Here is a 25,284-nt window from a genome sequence, read left to right on the forward strand (position 1 = left end):
AGAGCCAACTTTCAGAAGTTACAGTTGTTCCTGTGCTTAATTAACTAAGCAGCAAGCATTGAATGCGTAATGGGTAGTATAGCTCGATGCATTAAACTCTGCAATAAATGAAGGTAGTCAGCTTCACGTCCCGGCTGCTTTAAACCCAGGGAACGAATCCTCAGTACCCATTACCTAAGAAGTTGGTGAATACCGAAACCTGTCTGCATGCAGTGGAAAAGACGAAAATTTTTCATTCATGTCATAAATCGAACCCCGGTCTTCAAATTCTCTGGTATGTGATTTATCCGCATTTCTAAGTACCCGATTTTCAATGTTCACAGTTTTAAGAACCAATATAACGAAAATTAGGTCTACTAGTTGTGGGGGCACGCGGTTGCACAGTTGGTTGATGTACTATGCTACAAGCCGGAAGGTCGCGGATTCGATTCCTGATGAGGTCATTGGATATTTCAGTTTATCTAAGAGACATTTTTTAATTGTTGCTGATGGAATCACAGCACAGAGTAATGTTCAATTTCTTGTTTCAGGTCCTGAAACTTTCCTGCTTTTACTGCATACTAAGCGATCCTTTGGAACAGAGCATAAGTAAACTGTAATGGTGTGAAGTCAGGTGGATTCTCCAAACTTCCTCTTCGTCCTATCATCTTCTGCGGAAACGAACATCAGAAATTTTCTCACATCAGTGTGGTAATGTTGACACTAAGGCTCTTTATCAGAAAACAAAATATCAGTGGGAGGTGTTATGTTGTCCTGCGGCATTATTAAGTAGGCAGTACCTGTGACAGTCACTTCAAAGAAAAATGGTCCTTGCATTCGTCTGGAAGCCATACCGCAACACGCTGATATCTCTAGTACATTAATTGCTCACTGTTCCGTTATATATTTGTATTTTCTGTGACCCGGTACATATGTATCGGTTGATAACAACAACCTCACAGGAAACACATTACATCTCCGCTACAAAGCCCAACCGGTTAAGGCTGTTTGGGAAAACAGTAACTGTTTATGTAAGATTTGAGGCTTTCACGGCGGTGACTATGAAGAAAGAAGTCTTCTGGGATTTGGCACCGCGTATATGTGGTGTTAACCGACGTTTCGGAGGAACGTATCGCCTCCATCTTCAGGGTAGAAGAAAAAATATTTTTCCTTCTACCCTGAAGATGGAGGCGATACGTTCCTCCGAAACGTCGGTTAACACCACATATACACGGTGCCAAATCCCAGAAGACTGCTTTCTTCACAGTAACTGTTTACTGTGAGAAATATACGGAACACACAGATACACACTGCAGAATGCACGGTTTTAGTCTGTTAAAGAAGCTAAAGAAACAAACTCAGTGGTTTTAGTCCGCCGGCGAACTATACCGACCGAGCTACCACCGTTTGTCGGCGTAGATAGTACCCCTATGGTCTAGTGGTTAGAGTTCCTGGCTATAAATCCAGAGGCCCGGGTTCGATTCCCGGCTCAAACAGATTTTCTGAGAAGTAGTGGGTCTGGAGCTGTGTCCACTCAGACTCGTGGGGATAAGTGAGGAGCTAATTCACGGCTCCGGTCTAGAAAACCGAAATTAACGGCAGTGGGGATTCGTTTCGCTGAACACGCCAGACCCCCTATCTTCTAAGGTTGGCACAAATTTGTCATATTGAAGCAGATGGTTTATATACGTACTACTGAACTTAAAAGGGTTAATCCAAGGCGATGAAAAATTTAAAGTACCTCATGGATCTGAGTCTTTCGGGAGAAGCTGTTAGTCCTTCACCTTCTCAAGAAATACCCCAAAATTTTATATGAGATCCTATTCCCAAAGCCGCCACTGGCACTACTAGTGAGCAGACCGAATCCATTCCACACTCTCTCCTATTATTTCAAGATGGAATTCAAATTTGTCACCTCTTCTTAGTGACTACAGACGGGGTTTGGATTGGTGAATAGATTTATTGACCACTTACAGGTCATAACTACAAATAGCTATAACACTATCGCCATTTCCAATTCACTAGAGCACACATTTTAGTGTTCTCAGTCTCTTACTAGGCGTTTCCTGATAACGGCTCCAGCAATGGTTATTCCTCTACATCCGGGCTCAAGTCCTTTCTTCATAGACTCCCGTACAGAAGTGACTAAGCTCTAAACTTGTTCCTTGATTGTAACATCTTAGCACGGACCACAAAGAGAACACAGTCTTCTAGTATTTCGTTCGTGTCTACTGTCGCGGGAACGTGTTTAGCCATATATTTTATGTTTGAAGGTAAATCTACCCCTGTAACAGGCCGTGGCGGCCCATAGGGTTGGGAGAAGTCGAGGGTCCCACATTATCTAGACAATCGGCTCAAAGATGGCTGTAAGGTTTTCGTCTTACGCGCCGGACTCCCTTGACCCCCAGGAAGATTTTTGGTACTCATTTCTGTCAGAGGCTGAGTCGACCCCGGGACCACATTGCGGCTGGCAGGATGGGGTCTCCAAGCGACACAGAGATAAACAAAACAATTTCCTGATCCACCAAACAATATAAATCATCTCGATACAACAAACAAAACAGCAGTTCTGATACCCGCCACGGCGCTCCGTCTACATGCAGAAGTGTAAACTTAGCGTTGCTTATTGCCCAGCCGTTTCATATTACCCGGATTTCCCCTATTATAATTCGCTTTATCATGTACTGTGTTTTACTGACAACTTATCCATTATAACCTGACACTCGTTTCTCTATTTCATATTACTGAATATTGATTCAATTCCACTAACCCCGTCACTGGATCCTAATCTTCAATTCATTGACATATTGAAACTCAATTTGTCTCTTTCACACCCCCTCCCTTTATTTCTTCCCTTATATTTCCTATACATTTTCATGGATGAAGCCATTTTAAACAGTTGATGTGATTTCATGATTCAATTCACTCACCCCTATTGCAACGCCCCTCCCATCTTTATCTACAACAATTTTCTTTATACAGAACCACATTTCATCCCCTACCCCCTTATTCTCGCTATGAAAGATGTGCAAATACTGGCTCAGTCATTTGCACCCCTGTCCTCCTGTATGCAGTCCGAGTCCCCGTAGCGTAATCCTCTGTGGCAGAGAGAGAGGCTAATGGAAACGGGGGGGGGGCAGACTGCTCGCTACTGTGGCCAGGATCGAAACAACAATGGCAAAAGGGCGGCAGTTGCATATTGCTGTTACAATACCGCACCCCCTTCCCTCTCCGAGGGGGGTGACGCAAAAAGGTCTCAGCTTCACATGGTGTGGATAGGATACAAAAAATAATAAATACGGATTAAAAATGTAGGCTATGGAGGGATCCTAGAAATTGAAATGGTACTGCGATGCCAAGCGAAATTTCTATCATGGAAAAAGACTAAAAGTTTATTTCAAATTTATTAATATTTTGCGATTTGTCACAAGTTGAGTCGGAATCCATGGTAACAGTTTGACGTATGGAATTGATTTGAATATTTATATTCAAACAGCCACTTCATACCTCACAGGAAACACAATACGACTCCGCTACAAAGCCCAGCCGGTTAATGCTGTTTGGGAAACAGTCGCTGTTTATTGTGAGAACCATACGGAACACACAGATACACTTCAAAATAATATATAAGAATCCAGTCCGTACCTCACAGGAAACACATTACGTCTCCGCTACAAAGCCAAACCGGTTGATGCTGCTTAGGGAAACAGTCGCTGTCTATTGTGAGAACCATACGGAACACACAAATACACTTCCCAACAATATATAAGAATTCAGTTTGTACTTCACAGGAAACACACTACCTCGTAACGTAATGACAGGTGGCTCATATTGCCACGAGTGAGCTGCCAAACGATGGTGGTTCCCGAAATGTTTGTATCTGAGGCACCATTGATGCCAATAAAAAAGTTAAACCCCGAACCTGAAACATCGCTCAAAATATGATTCAGGAAAATGGAAATTGAACTAACACTGTTGTTTACGTAGAATTTGAAGCTGTTACGGCCAATAATTTTGCTAAAATCATCTCGGCTTAAAAATGATGGAGACAGAGGAAACCTCTAACGTCATGTACGTGTATATGTTGCATTTCACTTCAGAATCTTTCTCTCTCGGCCCACTTCTCGGAGAGAGAAAGAGAAAATTTCACCAAATTCTGGAGGGGCCCTATATCATGCTTTTGGGAATGCTGATTTTAACAGTTAATGCATTTTTATGTTAAAAATATGGAGGGGGGCCTACTTGGAATTTGTGTATCGAGTCAACATTTGTCGTAGAACCGAGGAAAACAACGACAGAATTCGATGGACTTCGCCAGGCGCAAGGCCCTCCTGGTTCGTTATTGTAGTGACAGCGGCCTAGCAATCGGTGTTCTATTTCACATTTGTCGCCTCTCTGGAGAGTTCAGACCGCCTCAACTCTGGGGCCTCTCAGCGTCCTCCTCTATATTTCATAACTTGATGTTTCTATTTTGGATACGGTATTTTGGATTACGACGCCGTGTCAGAGTGGTAACCTAGCTTAGGTTGTTCGTCGCTTGCTTCCAACAGCTGCGGCCGGGGGTCAATTCCAGGTGAGAATGTGTGGGATTTATGGTGGACGAAAAATCACCGAGGCATGTGTCCTTCCGAGTATTTCGATCTCTCCTTCCAAATCTCTTTCCATCAAATGATCCATATTAATTAATGAACCTAATATCGACGCTATCCAGTCCGACGCTGACTTGTATTCACAGGCTTGCAGCGTCGTAACCCGTTTGAGTTTAAAGATAAAAATCATGGGGCTGAGGCCACACAAAGAAATGCATGTCTATTTATTAGTTCAAAATACTGTGGCATATAGAACCGTTGTTAAAAGGTGACTCTGTAAATACCAGCTGTTGCTAGGCATCGACTGCAGCATACGTGTGCGCGGTGACGTTACACAGCAACAGAAGAGGTGATGCAGGCGGTGATCTCTGTGGGTCCGCCCCGAGGCTGTATGACTAGACAGACCGGATTCAGTTCAGTGAGTGAGTTCAGTGCAGTTGAGGGTTCAGTTGTGGAATGTTACCAGCGGGTAACAGAAACTGAAAAATCTCCATTGCTAAGATTCGTTACCATGTACAGACTAGTAAATTTAGACCGAGTGAGCATAGCGTGGAGTGACTTGTAGTGTGGAAGTCGGCAATAGCGTTATAGTTATTTGTAGTTACGACCTGTAAGCGATCAATAAATCTATTCACTAATAGAAACCCCATCTATAGTCACTAAAACACGTGACAATATATTTAGCCTAGACAGACCGTCATCCGGTGATCCATGAGGAAATCATCTGAAAATGGCCTACCTAGGTTGAAACATGTTGCAAACCGATAAAAAAAAAAATTGTTTCCGTGAGGGAAACCCCTTCCTTTTTTATTTTTTACTCTGTTCTGACAATGTGTAATCTCACAGACAATTACAGAAGATTCGAAAGAAGCTGTAGCTCACAACATAATGACAGTAGAATCCTCTGAAACGTTAGTAACTGCCAAAATAGACAGTGTCGAAACCTACATTTTTACGCCAATAAAATTTTTTTCACAATGTGGTATGAATTCTGGTAGCAGAACACGTTTTATATGTAATTGAATCTCCAATTTACATACAGAGGTCTTTATCGTTACAATTTAGAACACAAAGCCTCTTCATCATTGCTGTAAGCCTCTGGCTGTAAATCGAATTGATTATTAAACCGAAGCCTTTGTTACTAATATATGCAATGTGGGTATTTACCTTTTACAAAATTATTTCTAAATTCTGCGTGGCTATGCAAAAGCTTTCGGGGAAGAGGAAACATTTGTTGCCGCCATAATATTTAGCTTTAATCATACATATAGCTACAAAAGTAGCAAAATGCAATGTAATTACTAAACAAAAATGAATGCTGCTATTATTAAAATGAGTTTCCCACAAAAAATGTTACGTCAATTATTTTCTCCTCTCTGGTTATAATAAATTATTATGATAAAGCCCCTGGAGATGTCGCGTCGAGCGTTCCTAATGCTCAGGCGTTGAAAGCACGGATTATCCATGCGCTGTAGCCAGAGATGATTAGAATGGCGACATTGTTACACTCATCTGCGACAGGGAGAGGCACAGTGTCCCTCTGAGATTCCTGCTCTTTCTGCAAAGATCATATTGAAATATTCCGCGTCACTTCTCTGTCCTTAAAGGAGATTCTTCTTGCTCCGCATTTGTTTATTTAATGACACTAAATCACCTAAAACTATACTTCACTGATATAGGGCGTGAGGTTATCACAACGGTGGTAAAGTACATAGTTTTCTGTGTTCTGCAATATAATGCCGTGTAGTCAGTTGAAAGTTTCGGAGGAACATGTCGCCTCCATCCTCAGGGTTGATAATACCACCTGCCATAATATGAAACCCTTTAGAGATTTAATTCATTACAAATAGTTAAGCAATACACAGATAATTTTCCAAATAATATATAAGAATTCAGTTTGTACCTCACAAGAAACACATTATGTCTTCGCTACAAAGCCCAGCCGGTTAATGCTATTTAGAGAAGCAGTCTCTGTTTATTGTGAGAATCATACACCATATTGGCGGGGGAGTAAGAAACTATATTCCGACTTTGAAGGTTCCCAGGCAGTGTCCGCTTGTCCTTCTGTTAAAGATAGAGCATATGATAGGATTTTTTTTATTTTGTTATTGCTAACGTTGGGAGGGGTATATTAAGGCGAAATTTTGTGTTAACAATGGGAGGGCTGCATTTGAGGCATGAAGTGCAACGTGGAATTTGGGTACCAACTCAGCATTTGCCCTAGGACCGAAGAAAACCATGGAAAAACCTTGGTCGAGCTGGCCGGTCGCAGGACCTTCCGGATGCAAACTGACTTCTAGCCAGCAGTCCGGCATTAAATGCGCGAACCCTAACAATAGACCCTATCTGTGCTCTTGTTTTATTTTAAAAGTTTACATGTGTTTCTACATTATTTTTGCATAATTTGGATGAGCATCAAACATTTGTGTATGATATTTTCAAAGGGTTTTAACTGTATAAGTATTGATAAATTTAGATCTATATTGTGGAGGTGCAAAGGATTGTTGCTCATCCAATGACAGGATTTTATGATTACAATTCCTTTTTTTTTAATCACATCTTCTTCCTTGTCCAGGGAACACACAATTATACTTCCAAATAATGTATAAGAATCAGTTCGTACCTCACAGGAAACACATTACGTCTCCGCTACAAAGCCCAACCAGTTAATGCTGTTTGGGAAAACAGTCGTTGTTTATTGTGAGAACCACACGGAACACACAAATACACTTCCAAATAATATATAAGAATTCAGTTCGCACCTCACAGGAAACACATTACGTCTCATTAACAAAACCCAGCCGGTTAATGCTGTTTGGGGAAACAGTCGCTGTTTATTGTGAGTACCATACGGAACACACAGATACACTTCCAAATAATATATAAGAATTCAGTCCGTACCTCACAGGAAACACATTACGTCTCCGCTACAAAGTTCAACCGGTTAATGCACATGTACTTAACTTTGGAAGTAGATGCAGGTTTTCGCTCCACAGGATGAGATGCCAGTTCTCATTACATAGGAGGTTAGAGTTGCCGAGAACCGGTCTGGACGCCACAGAGGAGAGAAAGTTTTCTCTTCGTAGCTGTGAATATGACCCCGAATATTCAGGTGTCCAGTTAGTAACCTATTCACTGTAGTGACTGAGCTACAAGGTGCAAAATAACTTTGCATTCTTCCTTATCCTTAGGAGCTTGTCGAGGGGTATAATGAAAGAGCAGTGAGACACTTGTTTTGTTTTTAGGTGTTGGGGTAGAATAGCTTCGCTTTGTCAGCTTGATTTTGACGAATTTAAATCGGGAGGGCTGCATGGGAAGCACCCTGAATCAACTTGAACTAGCGAATCATATCAGCGTTTGCTTAAAGACGGAGGAAAACCAAAAACCCTGTGCCAAGATGGCCGATGGCAGGAATTTCTGGTTACATACTGATATATAACTAGCAGTGCAGCAATTTGCGAATATAGAGAATATTCCGTGATGTTTTCTCAGAAATGTTGGCGATGTCCTGTGAACACATCACGTGACGTAGACTTCAACACACAGGTTAGTCACAGCTCGAATCAAGCGCCCAAGTCTAAAGACGTATGGTTTTCGCGTCCAAATCCGTAAGTCTCTGGGTCTGTCTGTCTGCCCCATGCGGTTTCTTCCATAACGAAAAGTCGTAGGTGAAATTGTAAACATGCAAAGTACAATGTTCCTTTTGGAAAGACAACCGCCGCTAAAATGACAATTCTCCTGCCACATGCGGAGTTTCGAGGCAAAGTCAGTTTCTCTCTGCCATTCATTCTTTCATAAGAATGTCATTACGACAGGTTTGTTGGAAAACAAGCAGGTACAATGAAACAAGGTATTCATATAAAAATTTGAGACTGAAAATTTCTCAACAGTGACAACCAGAAAAGTTCAAATATTAAAATTATTTTCTCGGAAAAAGGTAATGAGAATATAAAACAGATTATACTGGCTTAGGATTATTTCCTGTCACAGGATTGGTTATAAAATATCCTTTTTCACTGTGTAACCAGCAAAGGCTCGGCTCATAAAAGCCTCTAGCATAATATCCGACAATATGATAATGTGCTGCCTGTTCGGGGCACACTTCGGGGGTTGGGGGAGTGTGGGGCGATGATCCGAAACCCTCATGTGTGGCGCTGCCAGCGATGTTTTGCTTTTTGTGTTCTGCCCAGCAGATACCAGTGAGTCGGGCACCGGACAGATTTAAAATGTATACTTCCACAAACCTAATGAATAACATATTGTCTCATTTAAATCTGTACGTAACCTCAGTTTAACATAAATCGTTCGCGATTCAATATTTTATGAATAGATAATGAGTCATGGTCGATTGTAACACGATCGGCAGATGTTAATACAGCAAACAAAAGAGTAACGCATGGCGAAGTCAAAATAACAACATTTCATTTGAAAGTTATAACAATACGCGAATAAAATCCATAAACTGAAAGAACACGTACACACAACTTTCTCCTGTCCTCGTACCACTTTTGCTTTTTAATTTCCCTAATATCCTACCCCGCAGGGAAATTTCATTTTATGAAACTCAATTAAACTTCTGCTCGTTTACAAAACGTTCATCTGATTAATGACATTTCCTTTATGTTCTCTCCCATTCGGAATATACACTAAATCAATTCATAATAAATACTGGTTAATAACCGAACTCAAATAGAGCGTTAAAAATAATCTACTTTTAAAAAGTATACAGTTAAAATGCTTTACAATAAAAGAAATCCTCAATGTTAGTATTCATTCATTGTCCATTTCTAGCGTATACAAGCCAATTCAACTTGTCTGCTATAATCCTGCAAAAATGAATTTCGTGTGCTCGTAATTCTCCATTTAATAATAATAATAAATGTAATATGCTTTTAAATTAATTAATTATTTATTTATTTACATTCTGAGTCAGCAGCCCAAAGACCTGTGGCAGAGTCAGAAAGACAAAGAAAGAATAACAAACAAAAACTAGCAACAAAGAAGATAATACAATTATACAATAATAAAGATATCAATACAAATCAAAGCTACAATTGTGAGGAAGAACGGAAACCCATATACGTACATATGCAATAAAAAAGATGAGTATTTTAATGAAAAGTGTCACGTCCATCATAAGGTAAGACCGAGAAAAGTAATTATCACTTTATATACATTAACGCCCCTTCAAACAACATTAACAGTTGCTGCGCATCTAGCAGAAGGCCGAAAATGCTGAACACGAAAACTATCTAAGAGAGTGAGGACAAACACTTTCGAAGAAAGAAGGGCAGAATATAAGTAAAACTTAAAGCTATTCCTGTAAGAGGCCGTGGAGGCCCATAGGGCTGTGAGACGTCGAGGCTCCCACATTTTCAAGACAATCGGCTTACAGATAGCGGTGAGATTGTCAGCCTTACGCGTAGGCAGCCATTTACTTCCCAGGAAGATTCCTGGTACTCATTTCTGCTAGAGGCTAAGTCGACCCCAGGGCTATTAGGTCAATTGAAAAGTGCAGTGACCTCATCGGGAATCGCAACTACGACCGTCCGACTTGTAGCACAGTGCCTCAAGTAACTATGATACCTCGTGCCTCATTACAGAAATGAGTAAAAGTAAAACTGAAATAATGATCAGTGCATGATCGGGGGAGGACGGGGGTTTCCTCTGGTGTAAGTCGTGCAGTTTCAAGCATTCTAAAGACGTAATATATTTGTAATAATAATAATAATAATAATAATAATAATAAACCCTCGCGAATCCAGTTACAGTTAATCCTCGTGTCGGATAATACGGATCGAAATATGAAAAATTCTGTTTACAGCTGAGTACTTACTGTAAAAGGCACATGAGATTTAGGAGCAAGAGGACTTTCAGACTGCGTTGAGGGCAGCTGGAGAGACTGAAACCACGCAAGAAAATATCGAAGATTGGCTTCAGCTGGATGAAGGAGACCCTGGATTTCAGCTTCTTACAGAGGAAGGAATCGTTGCAGTGATATATACATTTCTTTAATTTATTTTCATCAGGACTATATATATTATTAAATTTCCAACTTATTTGTTTACTAAGCTTTCTTTTTTTTTTTTGTAAAGCTACCTTTTGCTTCATTAATCTGGATTGCCGCTTAATCCGGATGACCTTCCCAATTAATCCGGATCAGCGAGGGTTTACTCTAATAATAAAAATAATAATAGTAATGACCACCACAGTCTCATATATATATATATATACACACACACACACAAGAATGTTCGTGCGTGATTTACTTCTACCAATGCGATTTAATCAGCACAAGATACTAAATTAAATATTCCAAGGAGGAGACTTCACGTCTTGTTCAAGAACTCTGGTTCTTACTGAGAAACTTGACGCAAGAGGCGGCCTTTCGGATACGTATTCCGGAGGTCATGTGTTCGAATGTCGTCACAGTACCTTAAATCAGGCCACAATACCTTCCAATTCAATCAATCAATTATCATCATATTATTTTACCTAGCCCTTCCAGCCGTACTATGGCCTGGTATCGACTCAGCCTCTAATAGAAATGAGTACCAGGAATATTCTTGGGGGTAAAGTGCGGCTGGAGAGTAAGGCTGACAACCTTAACGCAATCTGTGAGCCGATTGTCTAGAAAATGTGGGAGCCTCAATGTCTCACAACCTTATGAGCCTCCATGGCCTGCTACAGGGGTAGCTTCACTTTTTACGGACCGCACAGAAGATATCGCCTACATTCTTGCAGTATTGTAGTCTCATCTGACCACTGTCCCGACATTTGCCTGGAGGGACTAAAGGAAACCATAAATAATCTCACACGAGTTTCGATATCCTTAGCGAGATTCGAGCCCAGCCCCTCCTAACAGAAATCTAGTGTGTCACCAATACGCCACCTTCACATCCAGCCCGCACTGCAGTCATAAATATGCAGGGCATAACATGCAAAGGAACCAGTAGTCTGCGATACACAAATTACCCTTCTCTTTCCCTGGAGGCAAGAGCTCAGACCCATTTGGGAATCTCTGCCCTAATGAATAGGCAAACAATGTTAGTCAAGGGGTGGGAAGAACCAATGACTCTCTAATAGAAATCGAGGGAGAGGAGTAAACAGTAGCGAGGGAGCACACAAGACAATACAGAAGGGGAGATACCTTGTACATATTCGTATTTTCGAAGCCTAAATTTAATCTAAATAATATTTAAGGATGCAGTCTGTACCTCACAGAAAACACCTTACGTCTCCGCTACAAAGTCAAACCGGAGACGGAAATACCGCAAGGAAACACAGGTACCACTAGCCTCAATATCCAAGAATCTTGTATTCTGCTCACACAGCGTATTCGTGTGTTCCGTATGGTTCTCACAATAAACAGCGACTGTTTCCCCAAACAGCATTAACCGGTTGTCATTTGTAGCGGAGACGTAATGTGTTTCCTGTGAGGTACGGACTGAATTCATGTATATTATTTGAAAGTGTATCTGCGTATTCCGTATGGTTCTCACAATAAACAGCGACTGTTTCCCCAAACAGCATTAACTGGCTGGCATTTGTAGCGGAGAAGTAATGTGTTTCCTGCGATGTTCGAACTGTATATTTATGTATTTTTATTCTGATGAACTTGGCAGGGCCTAGGACAGCGGCAAGCACCAGATGAGTATCACCAAATCAAGCATCGGCATTGCTAGAGCTCCACGCCCTACTGTGACACAGCAGAACCAGAAGCTCGAGCCGGGAGGAATGTCCCCCGACTGGATTCCAGCAGCGGCTTGTAGCCAGCCCCATTTTGTTGCTCACTTCCCTCCATTTGCTCCTCTTCGCAACCCAACGCCATGTCTTCCACAGAGCAATTGAATCCTGGGTGTTGGCACAGTAAGTAGCTCCATGTCTCTGAGTCTTTTTTAAGGAGCTAATAATCGCTCAGCTATTGAAGAAATTACAGGAATTAGGAAACTAGATTTCCCATTACCGTGTTCACAGCAGCAAGTTACTGGGCTCTGTCGCGAGCCACATGAAACCAGTCCATTAACTCACTTCATGGAGCCGAGCCCTCCTTGAGAAGCCGCCAGTTGCATAGCTACTGTGTTCACAAGAGCCCTCCACTAATTGTCCAGGTCCGAGTTCTATTGTGACATTCCGTAACAAGCTTATTGTTTTTGTGATCCCCACTTCCAACCCCCAGACTGGACAGCTGTCAACTGTTGCTACTGCTTCTTCAAATGCAGCTACCCTCCATATCTGGAGGCCGTCTCCTCCAATCCCAATCTGAGGACGCGCCATGCCGTTGTGGCAAGAGACCCACTTAATATAAAATCGGGTCCACACCAAAAGAAAATACCCTTAATGTTATATTTTAGCGTCCTGTTGCACTGATTTATGTCCATGATTTATTCTGACTGTCTTACAGTGCATACATTTATTCACCTTACTCTTCTCTCTTGCACTACATGTTTCAGCACTAAAGTGCCATCTTCAGGTGCTTTTCGATGTACGTCGAACTACTTCATTGCATGCCCTGTTGTCTTTATACTAAAATAACTAAAATATATATTCGTTATATATATTGATAAATTTTAAATATTAAAAGTATTAAAACTGTTCAGGATTTGTCATCCTTATGTCGTATCTCAATACGCGAGTTACACCTATCTTCTTCTATCGGAGTATTCTTCCTACTTTCGTGTGTGTATTGTGCTTTGTGTTGTGTCTTGCTCCTGTGACTGCGTGTGTCCTCTTAGTGGCCTTTTTCCTTCAGGCTTTTCTGACAAACTTTTCATACAATTTCCTCCAATTCGTAAATTATGCCCTGTTTATATGGTTATGGATAGCGCAGTCGGTATAGCGACTGGCTACGGACTGGAGGACAGAGGGGTCGGAGTTCCAGTCCCATTAAGGCCAAGAATATTCTCTTCTCTACAGCGTCCAGACCGGCTCTGGGACCCACCCAGCCTCCTATCCAATGGATACCGGGGGCTCTTTTCTTGCGTTAAAACAGCAGGGGCGTGAAGCTGACAACTCGCGAGGTCAAGAAAACATGAATCTATACATCCACTCTCCATACGCCTTCATGTCGTAATGCTTAATTAGTTAAGCACAGGTCACCTTTATTTTCTATATATATGGATACAAATTATGAAGCTAATTCTCCATTCTCTTGTCTCTTCCTCCATCTTGGGTCCAAATATTCTCCTCAGCACCTTCCTCCCAAACGCATTCAACTTATATTGTTCTCCTCAGGTGTTAAGTCAGTTAACTTACGAGTATTACTTATCGACGAAGTCTGCACCGAGACTACGCGGGGCCAGTGGGAAATGGTTAATGCATATGGAGCAGTTGGTGGAAGGAGAAACGAAGTTTGGCCCCAACACGAAGCCAGCACGCAATGCATACACACGAGACAGTTGCTCGTCAATTTGCGATTGAAGTACAGATCTGGAAGTGTTGTGCATATTTCTGCATTCTCTTGCGCTCTTCGACGGAGGGGGGATGAAGTGACAGGAGGTTGGAGAAAACTGCATAATGAGGAGCTTCATAACTTGTACTCCTCTATAAACATTATTGGAATGGTATAAATGGCAAGCTATGTAGCACGCATGCCAGAGAAAACTTGCAAAATATTAGTCAGAGATAATTGCAGGGGAGATTAATTGAATGATCTAGTTCCATGAGACAATTATACTATGACGTATAAACCCATTGCTAGACAACGACTTGGTAAATACATTTCCCCGGAAGAAAAATGCGTGCAACTATAAGACGTCCATTGCTAGGCAACGGATCAGTAAATATGTCTTAACAACAGAGACCGTGTTTCCTGCCTGATCCACACAAAGTGGATATAAAAAAGTTTTCAGTTGTTGCCAAAAGTTGAGTTCCATAGAAGAGTTCATTTGAGAAACGGGTCGAGTTCTGAAGATGGGAATCTATGGGGGTTGAAAAGAAATGGCAAGGGAGGAATCAGACTGTGCAAAGAAAACTTCATATGTGATTTGAAGTGACAGTAAAACTTAAAAATCCGTTGCAAGGATACAACTAGTGAAGACCGAGAACCCTAGTGTGTGTGGGTAACGGTGAACTGTAAAGTGTGCAGAGAGGCAATAGCGTTTTATTGCCTGAAGTCTCGAGTTATGTGAACAAGGTGTCAGTAAATCCAATCATTCACTCCTTAACCCGTCTTATAAGTCACGCGTAATCAGTCTGCACGTGACAGTAATAAAATGGATCATAATGAAATACCGTGTCACACTAACACACTGTGGACTACAAAACCTGCTTCTAGTGCGGCCTCTGATGGCGATATTACTTGGGGCAAAGATGGGAGGTCCTGCGGGCCCACGTAAGAGGAGGAAGGTTGCGTGACACCATAACACGTACAAATAATTCTTAAAGTCATAGCCATTATTTCTCTAAATACTTTTATTCGCTGGTTCCTTGTTATGGAGATGTAAAGTGTTTCTTCATAGAGAAAAAGGTTAATTTGTTCCTCTGCTTAACTAATTAAACACTACGCCATGAAGTTGTATTGCGGAGTGGATGTATAGATCCAAGTAATCTTGACCTCAGCGCTAGTTGGAGGTGATGGATCAGCTCCGCGTCCAGGCCACATTATCCCAGGCAGTCATTCAACAAGAGGCTGGGTGGGCCCCAGAACCGGTCTGGATGACGTGGGGAAGACAAAATTCTTGGCCCTACCGGTATTGAACTCAGACCCTTCAGCAGTCCAGACCTTAGCCAGTCGCTATACAGACTGCTCTGTACCGGCTTCCTGTGAGGCAACAGTTACATTTATATGAGATTCACACTGCCTTGTATTTAACGTGCATCCGGAAGGTCCTGAGACCGGCCATTTGAACAGAGGTTCCGCATGACCAGACCTGGGTTCGAAGTCGGACCGCTTGAGCTACGGCGCGGCCCGTAATAACGTGCCTATTGCTTCCCTCTTCAGCTCCTCTTCTATTGTTTTCTCTTGACCCTTAAAATGTTTAAGAAAACTACTTCCTAATGTGATTTAATAGATTTTCCCCCCGAACACCCAGACTAGTGAACATTGCTTAAGCTCTTGTTGAGTACCTAACGGTTGGCCTGGTATTTCCCCCGAATTTCACATGTCTGTTATTACTAAACTCTAAGACATTTCTGACTGCACGCCACAAAGTAAAAAAAAAGAAAAGTAAAGTAAAGTAATGCTATCCCTGTACCAGGCCGTGAAGGTCCATAGGGTTGTGAGACGTCGAGGCTCCCACATTTTCTAGACAATCGGCTCACAGATGGCGGTGAGGTTTTCAGCCTGGCTGCGCTTTACTCCCCAGGAAAATAATTTAATTAATTCCCGGTACTCATTTCTGTTAGAGGTTGAGTCGACCCCAGGGCCATAGTGCGACTGGATGGATTAGGTCAACTGAAAGAAATCCAACTACCTCTTCGAGACTTGAACCCGCACCTTCCTGGTTATAGCATAGTGCCTCAACCAACAATGCAACCGAGTGCCCCGTCACACACAACGAAGGAAACCTTATGTTGAACGACATCACTGGCATCATATGTTGGAAGCTGAGTCTAGAAACTTTCTGATCATGACGCAGAAATGTACTTTACTCTCTGATGGTGACGCGCTATCAGAGATGTTTCAGACGCAGTGTAGGAAAGGTGTGCCATATGAAACTCTTCAGTATCGACATTAAGAACGTGCTGACATCTCATGGATATATTCCAAACTCTTTAGTGCAAGAAGGAGACGCATTTCTTCTGTAGAGCTGGTTCGCGCTTACGCTGAGGAGATTACTGTCAACAAAATACGGCATTTAGAGGTACTTTATGTAAGTATTAATTGTAGTAGACTGTTCAGAATTTGTCATTATTTCATTCATACAGCGTTATCCATTCCGACTGTGGGCTCTGCAAGTGTGCAAACTAGTAACTACTCTAACTGGATATCCTCAGTAGCAATTAAGGTTTTAATGTCCAATGGTATTTATATGCACCACCTCCTTTAACATACAAGAACTGTGCATTCTGCTCACACCGTGTATTTGTGTGTTCCGTATGGCTCTCACAATAAACAGAGACTGTTTCCCTAAACAGCATTAACCGGTTGGGCTTTGTAGCGGAGACGTAATGTGTTTCCTGTGAGGTACGAACTGAATTCTTATATATTGTCACGTGTTGGTTGTATGTCACGCGACAAATGACTTTACGCCGTATTGAATATAGCGAATTTATTCCACATTCGCTCGTACAGTTATACAATTCACAGTTTCCCAACTACTGCCATCGGCATTATCACAAATACGTTCCTGTTTCCATTCACTCCGGCGAATGTTAGACTGCAACTGACTGGTTACTACCTCTCACTGACGAATACTCCTGTTAAGTAACTTCGGCACTGACAACACAGAAAACACTTACGTGATATCTATCACTGTTGCGTAACGTCTTGTTTACAGGCGTTGCTGGGGAACACTGCCGAGAGTTGTTTATCGCTACGTAATAACCGCGGAGTCCCCTGTTACATCACCGCGGTGGAGGGGACGGAGTGTTGACTGGCCTGTTACCGTAGCAGCGGCAGTTGCTCCGATGCTGTTACGTCACTGCTGGAAGGGGGTGTTTACCGAGTGTCGGGCCGTCCACATCACAATATTATTTGGAAGTGTATCTGTGTTTTCCGTATAGTTCTCACAATAAACAGCGGCTGTCTCCCCAAACAGCATTAACCAGTTACGTTTTGTATTGGTGAAGTAATGTGTTTCCTGTGTGGTACGGACTGAATTCTTATTACTTGGAAGTGTATCTGTGTGTTCCGTATGGTTCTCACAATAAACAGCGACTGTTTCTCCAAACAGCATTAACCGGTTGGGCTTCATAGCGGAGACGTAATGTTTCCTGTGAGGTACCGACTGAATCCCTGTATATTATATTAATTACAATTTTAATCTTTAAAGAGTTAACAGCATGATATACTGTGGTGTTGGGCACTCTGATGTCTTAATTTGGGAAAAACTAATTTTGTTGCCAGTTATGCTCCTACTGTTGTATAAAAGGAAATATTCACTTTACAGCCACAGAATGACAATTGAAAACAGTGTCTTACACACGGCACCTTTACTTTACAATTATCCGTCCATTCAAATTTACAAACAGATACCGTACCTGAACCCTGGACTCCGGAAGGTTAATTTTGAGGGCCACTTCCTCCCTCATGAAGATGTCTGGGTAGCGGGTCTTGTCGAACAGGGCCTCGAGGACGTCCAGCTGCGCCCGCGTGAACGTCGTCCTCTCTCGGCGCTGCTTACGGGGGTTCACCCCTAGAAGTATACCGCAGCCAAAGCGGTAAATACTGAGATTAGTACTGGCAGTTCAGCACAGGTTACATCAGGGGCTTTACCATACACAGCGCATTGTCCATACAGAATACGCATGCGCTCCAAATGGTTCTCTCAGTAAACAGACTTCCCTGTATTGTCTTAACAGGATGGTCTCTTTAGTGGATAAAAATGCGTTTACTGTGAGGTAAGATAAAGGTAAGGCTATCCCTGTAATAAGCCATACAGGCCCATTGGGTTGTTAGACGTCGTGGATTTCACAATCTGTAGAAAATCGGCCCTCAGATGGCGGTGAGGTTGTCAGCCTCACGCTCCGGCAGCTTTTACCCCCAGGAAGTTTCCTGGTGCTCATTTCTGCTAGAGGCTGTGTCTACCCCCGGGCCATAGAACGGCTGGAAGGAGTAGGTCAATTTAGAAATCCAATAAGCTCATTAGGAATCGAACCCGTGACCTCCGGCTTGTAGCATAGCGGTTTAAGCGAGTACCCTACCGCGTGCCCTCTTGAATGTGAGGTAGGGGTTGATTATTTTAATGAGCAGCTTTGTTTTACTATTCTGACATGTAGACCTGTTGCCAAATAGCAGTTGTGTAAGCAGGCGATCGTATAACAGCCGTTGCTAGGGAACAGTTCTACGGACATATTCTTTTCCCGGAAATGATAAAGCACGCAGTAATGGAAGAGACATTTGGTGTAGTACGTGCCGGTGTGATATAACCTACCCTATGTATAGGCTTATACACTGTGCAGGCGAAAAGCAGAAATCATACAGAATCATAAGAATGGACGTATTCGCGGTATAGGGCAAGCAAAGCAAGACATGTTAAATATAAGAGGCTTAAAATTGACTGTGGTGAAGCGTACGACCGTCTAAGTGAGTAAGCAGCCGTTGTAGCATAAGATCTTAATAACAAGCTATAGGTGCAACACATAACTTGATAAAGGCCAGGCATATTCATAAGACAGACACATATCTTCATCGTGAGAGTGGATGTTACATAAGGACTATGACCGCAAGGGTTCACTTTCAAAAAGATCTCTGGTCGTGAGTCTCAAAGGCTTGGCGCCAAGACGGACTGAGTGGCGGTCAACCGCAATTCGTTCAGAAACTCTGATTGAGTTGCAGTTGTGAAAAGCTGGCAGCTGAGGCCAGGGAGAGTTTGAGAACCCAGAGAAAGAGGAAGGTTCGCGGTTGGAAGCAGATACCAAGCAACGGTTATTGAAGACTGAGCAAGCTTGATGTGTGCTGTAGCTACGGAGAATGTAACTCAGTGAGACTGTGTATCTCTTTGTAGTTACGTTTGCAAGTGTTCAGTAAATCCGATTACCAATCCAAACCCAATCACGTGAAACTGTGAGCTTCAGACTTGTTAATAAAATACATACAGGTTAGCACGCAAAGTGGATCTGTCAGTAAAATGTCAGTTCCCATCTGTGAAAGGGGCACATAAATATCTTTCTTGTGAATCCCACAAAAAAAAAATCCATAAAATTCAGACAATTGGTTTAGAATTTAGGTTCACTGTTTGTACAGTTACAATGCACCTATANGTTGCCGGGATTCGAACGCGGGCCGTTCATCCCGTCGCTACTCCGACAGAGCTCTCCCGGACCCTAATGTATCTACCGGGTGTTCTTATATTTCGCTTCATGAATAACACGACATAGAAATGCACTGCCAATTGCATGCAGCAAATGAAGTGTACTAAGGCCGCGCCATAGCTCAAGCGGTTAGTCTCTGGCTTCCCACTGCGGTGGCCCGAGTTCGATCCCGGGTCTAGTCAAGTGGGATTTGTGGTGGATAAAGTGGCGCTGGGTCAGGTTTTCTCCGAGTACTTCGGTTTCCCCTGCCAATCTTCATTCCACAAATTGTTCCAAAATCACCATCACCTATCATCTGGGGCTGGTGAAATAGGCCAGAAGTGGACGCAGTACAAGGGACTTAGTCCCAACCCACTAACAATAAAAAAGGGGGGTGTACTGAGGCCGAAATTTACCGACGTTTAGGAGTAGATTACTGCCTCAGGGTGTCGATGATATACGGAACGGGAAACACGCTGAGTCAGCTTTCTTCATCATTTCTTGCTCCCCACTTGCTTGGCCTATTCTCAGCTCTAAATATGAAGCAAATTCCTCCGAATCGTCGATTAACTACCGCATTAATCAGCGTCACATCCCAGAAGAGGGTATCAGTGCATTAGTCGCCTCTGTGAGAAGCCCACATCTTAGTTAACACAGTGAGTGGAGCAGCCACTTGCATGGGAAGCTAATAGTTGCTCAGCTGCTTATACTTCACACATTTTATGCAACCGGAAGGTTCATTACCGCGTTCACAAGAGCCTGCTACCGTGTTTAATTAAGCACAAAGCCATGAAGGCGTGTGGAGTGGAGGTATAGATCCAGACATTCTTAACCACGGAATAGATGGAGGAAATTACTCCTCTTGTCCACTGAATATGAGGGTCGGTGGCACCAGAGCCGGTTTGGACGCTGTAAGGTAGTGAAAATGTTCTTGCTTCTGTCGAAAATCGACCCCTGATTCCTTGGTCGTTCAGGCCTTACCGTGCAAGGATGGGATGGAAATAAATGTTACAGAAGAACCGTTACATCTGACGTCATCTGGCCTGGAAATCCTCCAGCGATGAACGGAATGTAGGAAGACAATAAAATCAGCGATTTGAAACAAAATAAACAAAACCGATCAAATAATCAAATATTACTACGTCACATTTGAACCGAAGCAATGGACTGCCAGTTAGCAGCTGTTGAATAAACAACTGGCGTCATAGCTGGGCCGATATGAAATTTCATTCACCATTGTGCGCATGTCACGAAATCTTCTGCATAATTACAGCGACCCTTTTCATAGTTAAGTAATGGACCAGTCCACATTCAGACGGAACACGCAGCTACAGTCCAAGCCTGGGAAGTGCCTGGGATAAAACGTGAAGACCAACTACATATAGTTACATTCTTCAGTAGAATTTGGCGGTTGAACACAGTTTCGGCAGGAGCACGCGGTAGCGTAGTTGACTGAAACACTATGCTACAAGCCGGAAGGTCGCAGGTTCGAGTTCCGTTGAGGTGGATTTTTATGTGCCTAATTCTTTCAGCGCTCTATGGTCCTGGGGTCGAGCCAGCCTCTAACAGAAATGAGTACCAGGAATCTTCCTGGGGGTAAAGGGCGGCCGGCGCGTAAGGCTGACAAACTCACTGCCATCTGTGAACTTATTGTCTAGAAAATGTGGGAGCCTCGACGTCTCACAATCCTATGGCCCTCCATGGCCTGTTAAAGGGATAGCTTTACTGACTTTTGTTTGCTTGTGGTTGACAAATCAAAATGGAAGTGGGGTCTCCTGGAACCCGGTAGCAGTTCAGCGTGTTCAGAGGAGCGTCGGAAACCGAAATGCGATGTTGCCAAGTTCGCATCTGTCACATTCACGATATCGTAAATTATCTTAAGAATTTGTCGAAGCCAACCTAACGAACTTATATCGTAGTATTCAGGGTTATAGGTTTAGTCGATTCCTAACTGATCGTATGTATACATACACTTCATTAGAACAGTTCCGCAATGCTACATTTGGCACCACTGTATGCACCATGTCCCTTGACTCTTCTGCACTCATTTACTCCCTTGCAAGCCACATTACAAAATGTGGCATTTAGACCCGTTGCTATGCAACGACCGTGAAAGAAGCAGCTAATAAACAACCGTTGCTAAGCAACGGCTCCTTCAACAAGCATGCTTCAAAAGCAGTAATTAAACAGCAACTGGGGAACAGTGTTTTTTCTGAGGTCCTTGCCGAGAAATTTTAAGCAGGATAGTGGAGACAGTTAATTGAGTTCAGTGAGTCAGTGAAGAGTTTGTGAGCTTCTGCTGTTCAGTAATTGTGAGCTGTTACGGTCAGAACCAGAAAGTAAAGTAACTATGCCACGGGCTTCAAAGCTGAGGTACTGGGATTCGATTCTTTTACACAGCGTTCTGATTGATCCTAGGACCCACCCAGCTTATCAAATGGTTTTTTTTCCTTGGCAATACAGCCCCAGTGGGCGTAGGCCTACCCCCATGAACTTCTCCGTTCACTTCGGTTTTTCTAGATCTTTGACATTCGGTAGGACTCCTTGGGCGGGTGATCAGTTCGCCGCAAGGCCTCTACCTGTACACAAACACAGAAAAACGCACACACACAAACTAAACATCCATGCCCTGAGTGGGATTCGAACCCACGATCCCGGCTTCCGAGCGAGCGAAGAAAGTGCATGCCTTAGACCGCTCGACTACCGTGACCGGATATCAAATGGTTACCGCGGATTATTTTCGCAGGCGTAAAGCGGTCGGAGCGTGAAGCTGACCACTCACCGCCATCAACTGCCGAGGTTAAGAATGCGTGAAACTACATCTATTATTTTCCATATGCCTTTCATGTAAAAGTGAAAAGTTAAAAGTTGTTTGTGTCATTAAATAATTAAGCAATAATCCATGAAGATACGTGAGGGAGTGGAGGTATATCTCCACCGTTCATGACTTCGAGATTAGCTAGAGGTGTGTGGTCAGATTCAAGCCCTGGCCGCTTTACTCGCGGGGAAAGAACCCCCGATGCTCATTGAATATAAAGCCGGATGGGCCCCAGAGCCGGTATGGGAAATGTGGAGAAGACAAAAAAAGTTGCCCTGTCAGCAATCGAACCCGGGCCATGCAGGCCGTCGCTATAGCTTTGTTCAATCAAGTACACAGGCAACTTTATAGATTCACGGCGTCACATGCTATAGCCCAAGAAACCGTTGAAATCACGGGTGTGAGAACTCCGTATCTCACTAGAGAGGGTAAATTTCAGCAGAAGTTTACTGTCCCGGAAGTGACGTTGGTGTTCAACATTTACACGAATGTGAGTGTTCAGCACAGATATGGGGGTGTGGGGAGTGAGGGGTTGCTGCTGTGTGTCCCCCCCCCCTTGCCATCAGAGCTTCTCCGAGCGCCGGACGTTAAGCCGGATTTACCCCGCGAATGTGTGCACGGGACGGTCTGGATGGACCCGCAGCGTCAGGGAAAAAAAGAGAAAGCTTTGAAACAGGCAACTGTACTCCCTGACTCTGACTCACATCAACCCCCCCCCCCGCCTTCCCATGTGTAAAAAAATCGAAAAATTTTAGTCGAGTTTTCCCCACCCTAATTTATTGGCCATATTTTTATATTACTGAACCAAAACTTGCGTTCTGATAAGCGCGAATGGTTCCACAGCCTTTCATATAGAGCCAAGTTCCTGATAAGCGCGTATGGTTCCAAAACCTTTCATATAGAGCCAAGTTTTACCCTCGGGAGAGAATCCCTGTACTCAAGAGCCAGTCTGGACGCAGTTGAAATAACTCTTTTAACACTGCCGCAAATCGAACCCCGATTACCCGGTCATCGATCCCATATCCTACTGTCGTACCGCTTGAGCTATCCTTCTCCTTAGGGGGCGGATGGCGGGGTAGCCAAAATTTCGCTTAAAATGTTACATTTAAACCTTTGTAACGTAGTATTTTTATACTTGTCTGCATAGAGAATGCAAAATTGACGAATAGAAACAAACTTGCAATTATTGTCATATTTCGTCCATTTTATCGATTTCTATTTATGTTCCAAAAACTGAGCGTGGGGGATGCATAATTACCCCCCCCCCCCTGCCTGACGAGCCCCAACTTACTACCAAGTTACTGGCAGTCTCGCTACAGACCGCTGTACCGATGGAGGTATCGAGACGTGGCGCCGTGTAGTTTGGTAACATCGTTCCGGAGAAATACACTCCTTCCACCTGAAGACAGATGCAATGGGTACTACCCAAAAGGCTTGTATCCAATTACCAAATTGCATGGGGTTCTTCAGTCTGTAAGTCACATGAGTTTCTGACAGCAGCTGTGTTACGTCACGTCTAATGGTAGATTGACTGATGGATTGGAAAGGAAGCGTTCGTGATTTCATCCATGTTCCGTCCCGGTACTTCCCCGCAGGGACTGAGGAAAACATGGAAAATCCTGAGTAAATACAGCCGGTGTCCGTGCTGAGACTCGAACAAAATATCTCCCGAGCACAACTGTACTAGAACGCTCAGATATTATGAAATGCTACTGGGGGCGTAGATAGCTCGGTCAGTATGGGGTTCGATTTTCGGAAAAGGCAAGAGATCCTGCTCTTCTCTACAGCGTCCAGACCGGTTCTGGGGCCCACCCAGTTTCCTATACAATGGGTACCGGGGGTTTCTCACCTGGGAGTAAAGCTGGCAGAATCGTGAACCTGAACAGTCACCTCCATCTTGTGTTGAGGTAAACATATGGAGCTACCAGTCATAAGCCTTCAGGGCGTGGTACACTGCGTTCGCATTTTATGAGACGGACGTTTACCTGCAGACGTCACATAGTTCAAGACAAGTTTTCTCATAGTTCTGAAACACTTACGTGATCCTTGTCGAAATTTTCTTTTTTTGGGGGGGGGGATGGACTCGCATTATTTCGAACTTTGAACAAAAAGTATGAATATACTAATATTTCACATTACGAGGGAGAGTCAGTAAACCGGTCACAAATTGATATAAAACGTAAAACATGTGATATTAGAACCTGGGAAAGACATTCATTTCTCGACATACCCTCCACCAACATTGATACACTTGTCCCATCGCTTTATCATTGCGTCGAAACCCACAGCACCGAAGTCTTTTGACTGTTGTCTCAGCCACTTCCGCACCAGGTCGGGCATCATCTGCGACTTTCTGACGTCGGTGAGATAATTTCTCGATCCACTTGTGAAATGTTTTACGCAACACACACTCACCACCGTAAACAAATGCATATCCTTCACACCAAGTACTTTTGCACAAGAAAAACCTCACAAGAGAACGCTTCTTTTCAGTAGTACACACCTCTAGCAAGGACGCCATTTTGACTACTGAAACCAGTTTCTGAACATGCTCATGCGCGTCTGCTACCTAGTGATATACATAGGAAACCTATTACATTCATTACAGCTGCTTTACTTCCATTTGTGACCTTACTGATTCTTCTTCGTAAGTTGCACTATTTCAAATTCACATAAAATGAGACCGCACTGTACTTAATAAAATAGAGAGTCAAACATGCCTTCATCTTCAATATACAGACTGGATGGAAAGGAATTACATTGTTTAAACAAATGAAGAACAAAATGCATCTGTAGCAAGGATACGGCTGAAGACTCTCCTGTCCTGTGGCACTCCTATTCTGAATCCCTGATTGTCGAACTCCCCCCCCCCCTAGCCCAGGCCAGGTACTCATTAGAAAGTAGCGGTTAGCCAGCTTTGTACGCAGTCTTATTCAAACCTGAATGTAAAAGAAATGTCATTACAGGTGGACACAGGCTGAAAGGTAACAAAAAGTACAGTTA

The 25,284-nt window shown here is 43.1% G+C and overlaps 1 protein-coding gene across 1 annotated transcript in view; it reads right to left on the reverse strand.

The window, feature by feature from the left end:
- LOC111863506 (homeobox protein OTX1 B-like) overlaps nt 1–25,284 on the reverse strand; it is a 128,534-nt gene that overhangs the window by 3,391 nt on the left and 99,859 nt on the right. The window contains exon 3 of the mRNA XM_023849861.2: nt 17,712–17,866. Coding sequence (XP_023705629.1) covers nt 17,712–17,866 — 155 coding nt within the window. The remainder of the gene's footprint in view (nt 1–17,711; nt 17,867–25,284) is intronic.

Source organism: Cryptotermes secundus, unplaced genomic scaffold, assembly GCF_002891405.2.
Source record: "Cryptotermes secundus unplaced genomic scaffold, Csec_1.0 scaffold63, whole genome shotgun sequence".
NCBI classification, from domain to species: Eukaryota; Metazoa; Arthropoda; class Insecta; order Blattodea; family Kalotermitidae; genus Cryptotermes; species Cryptotermes secundus.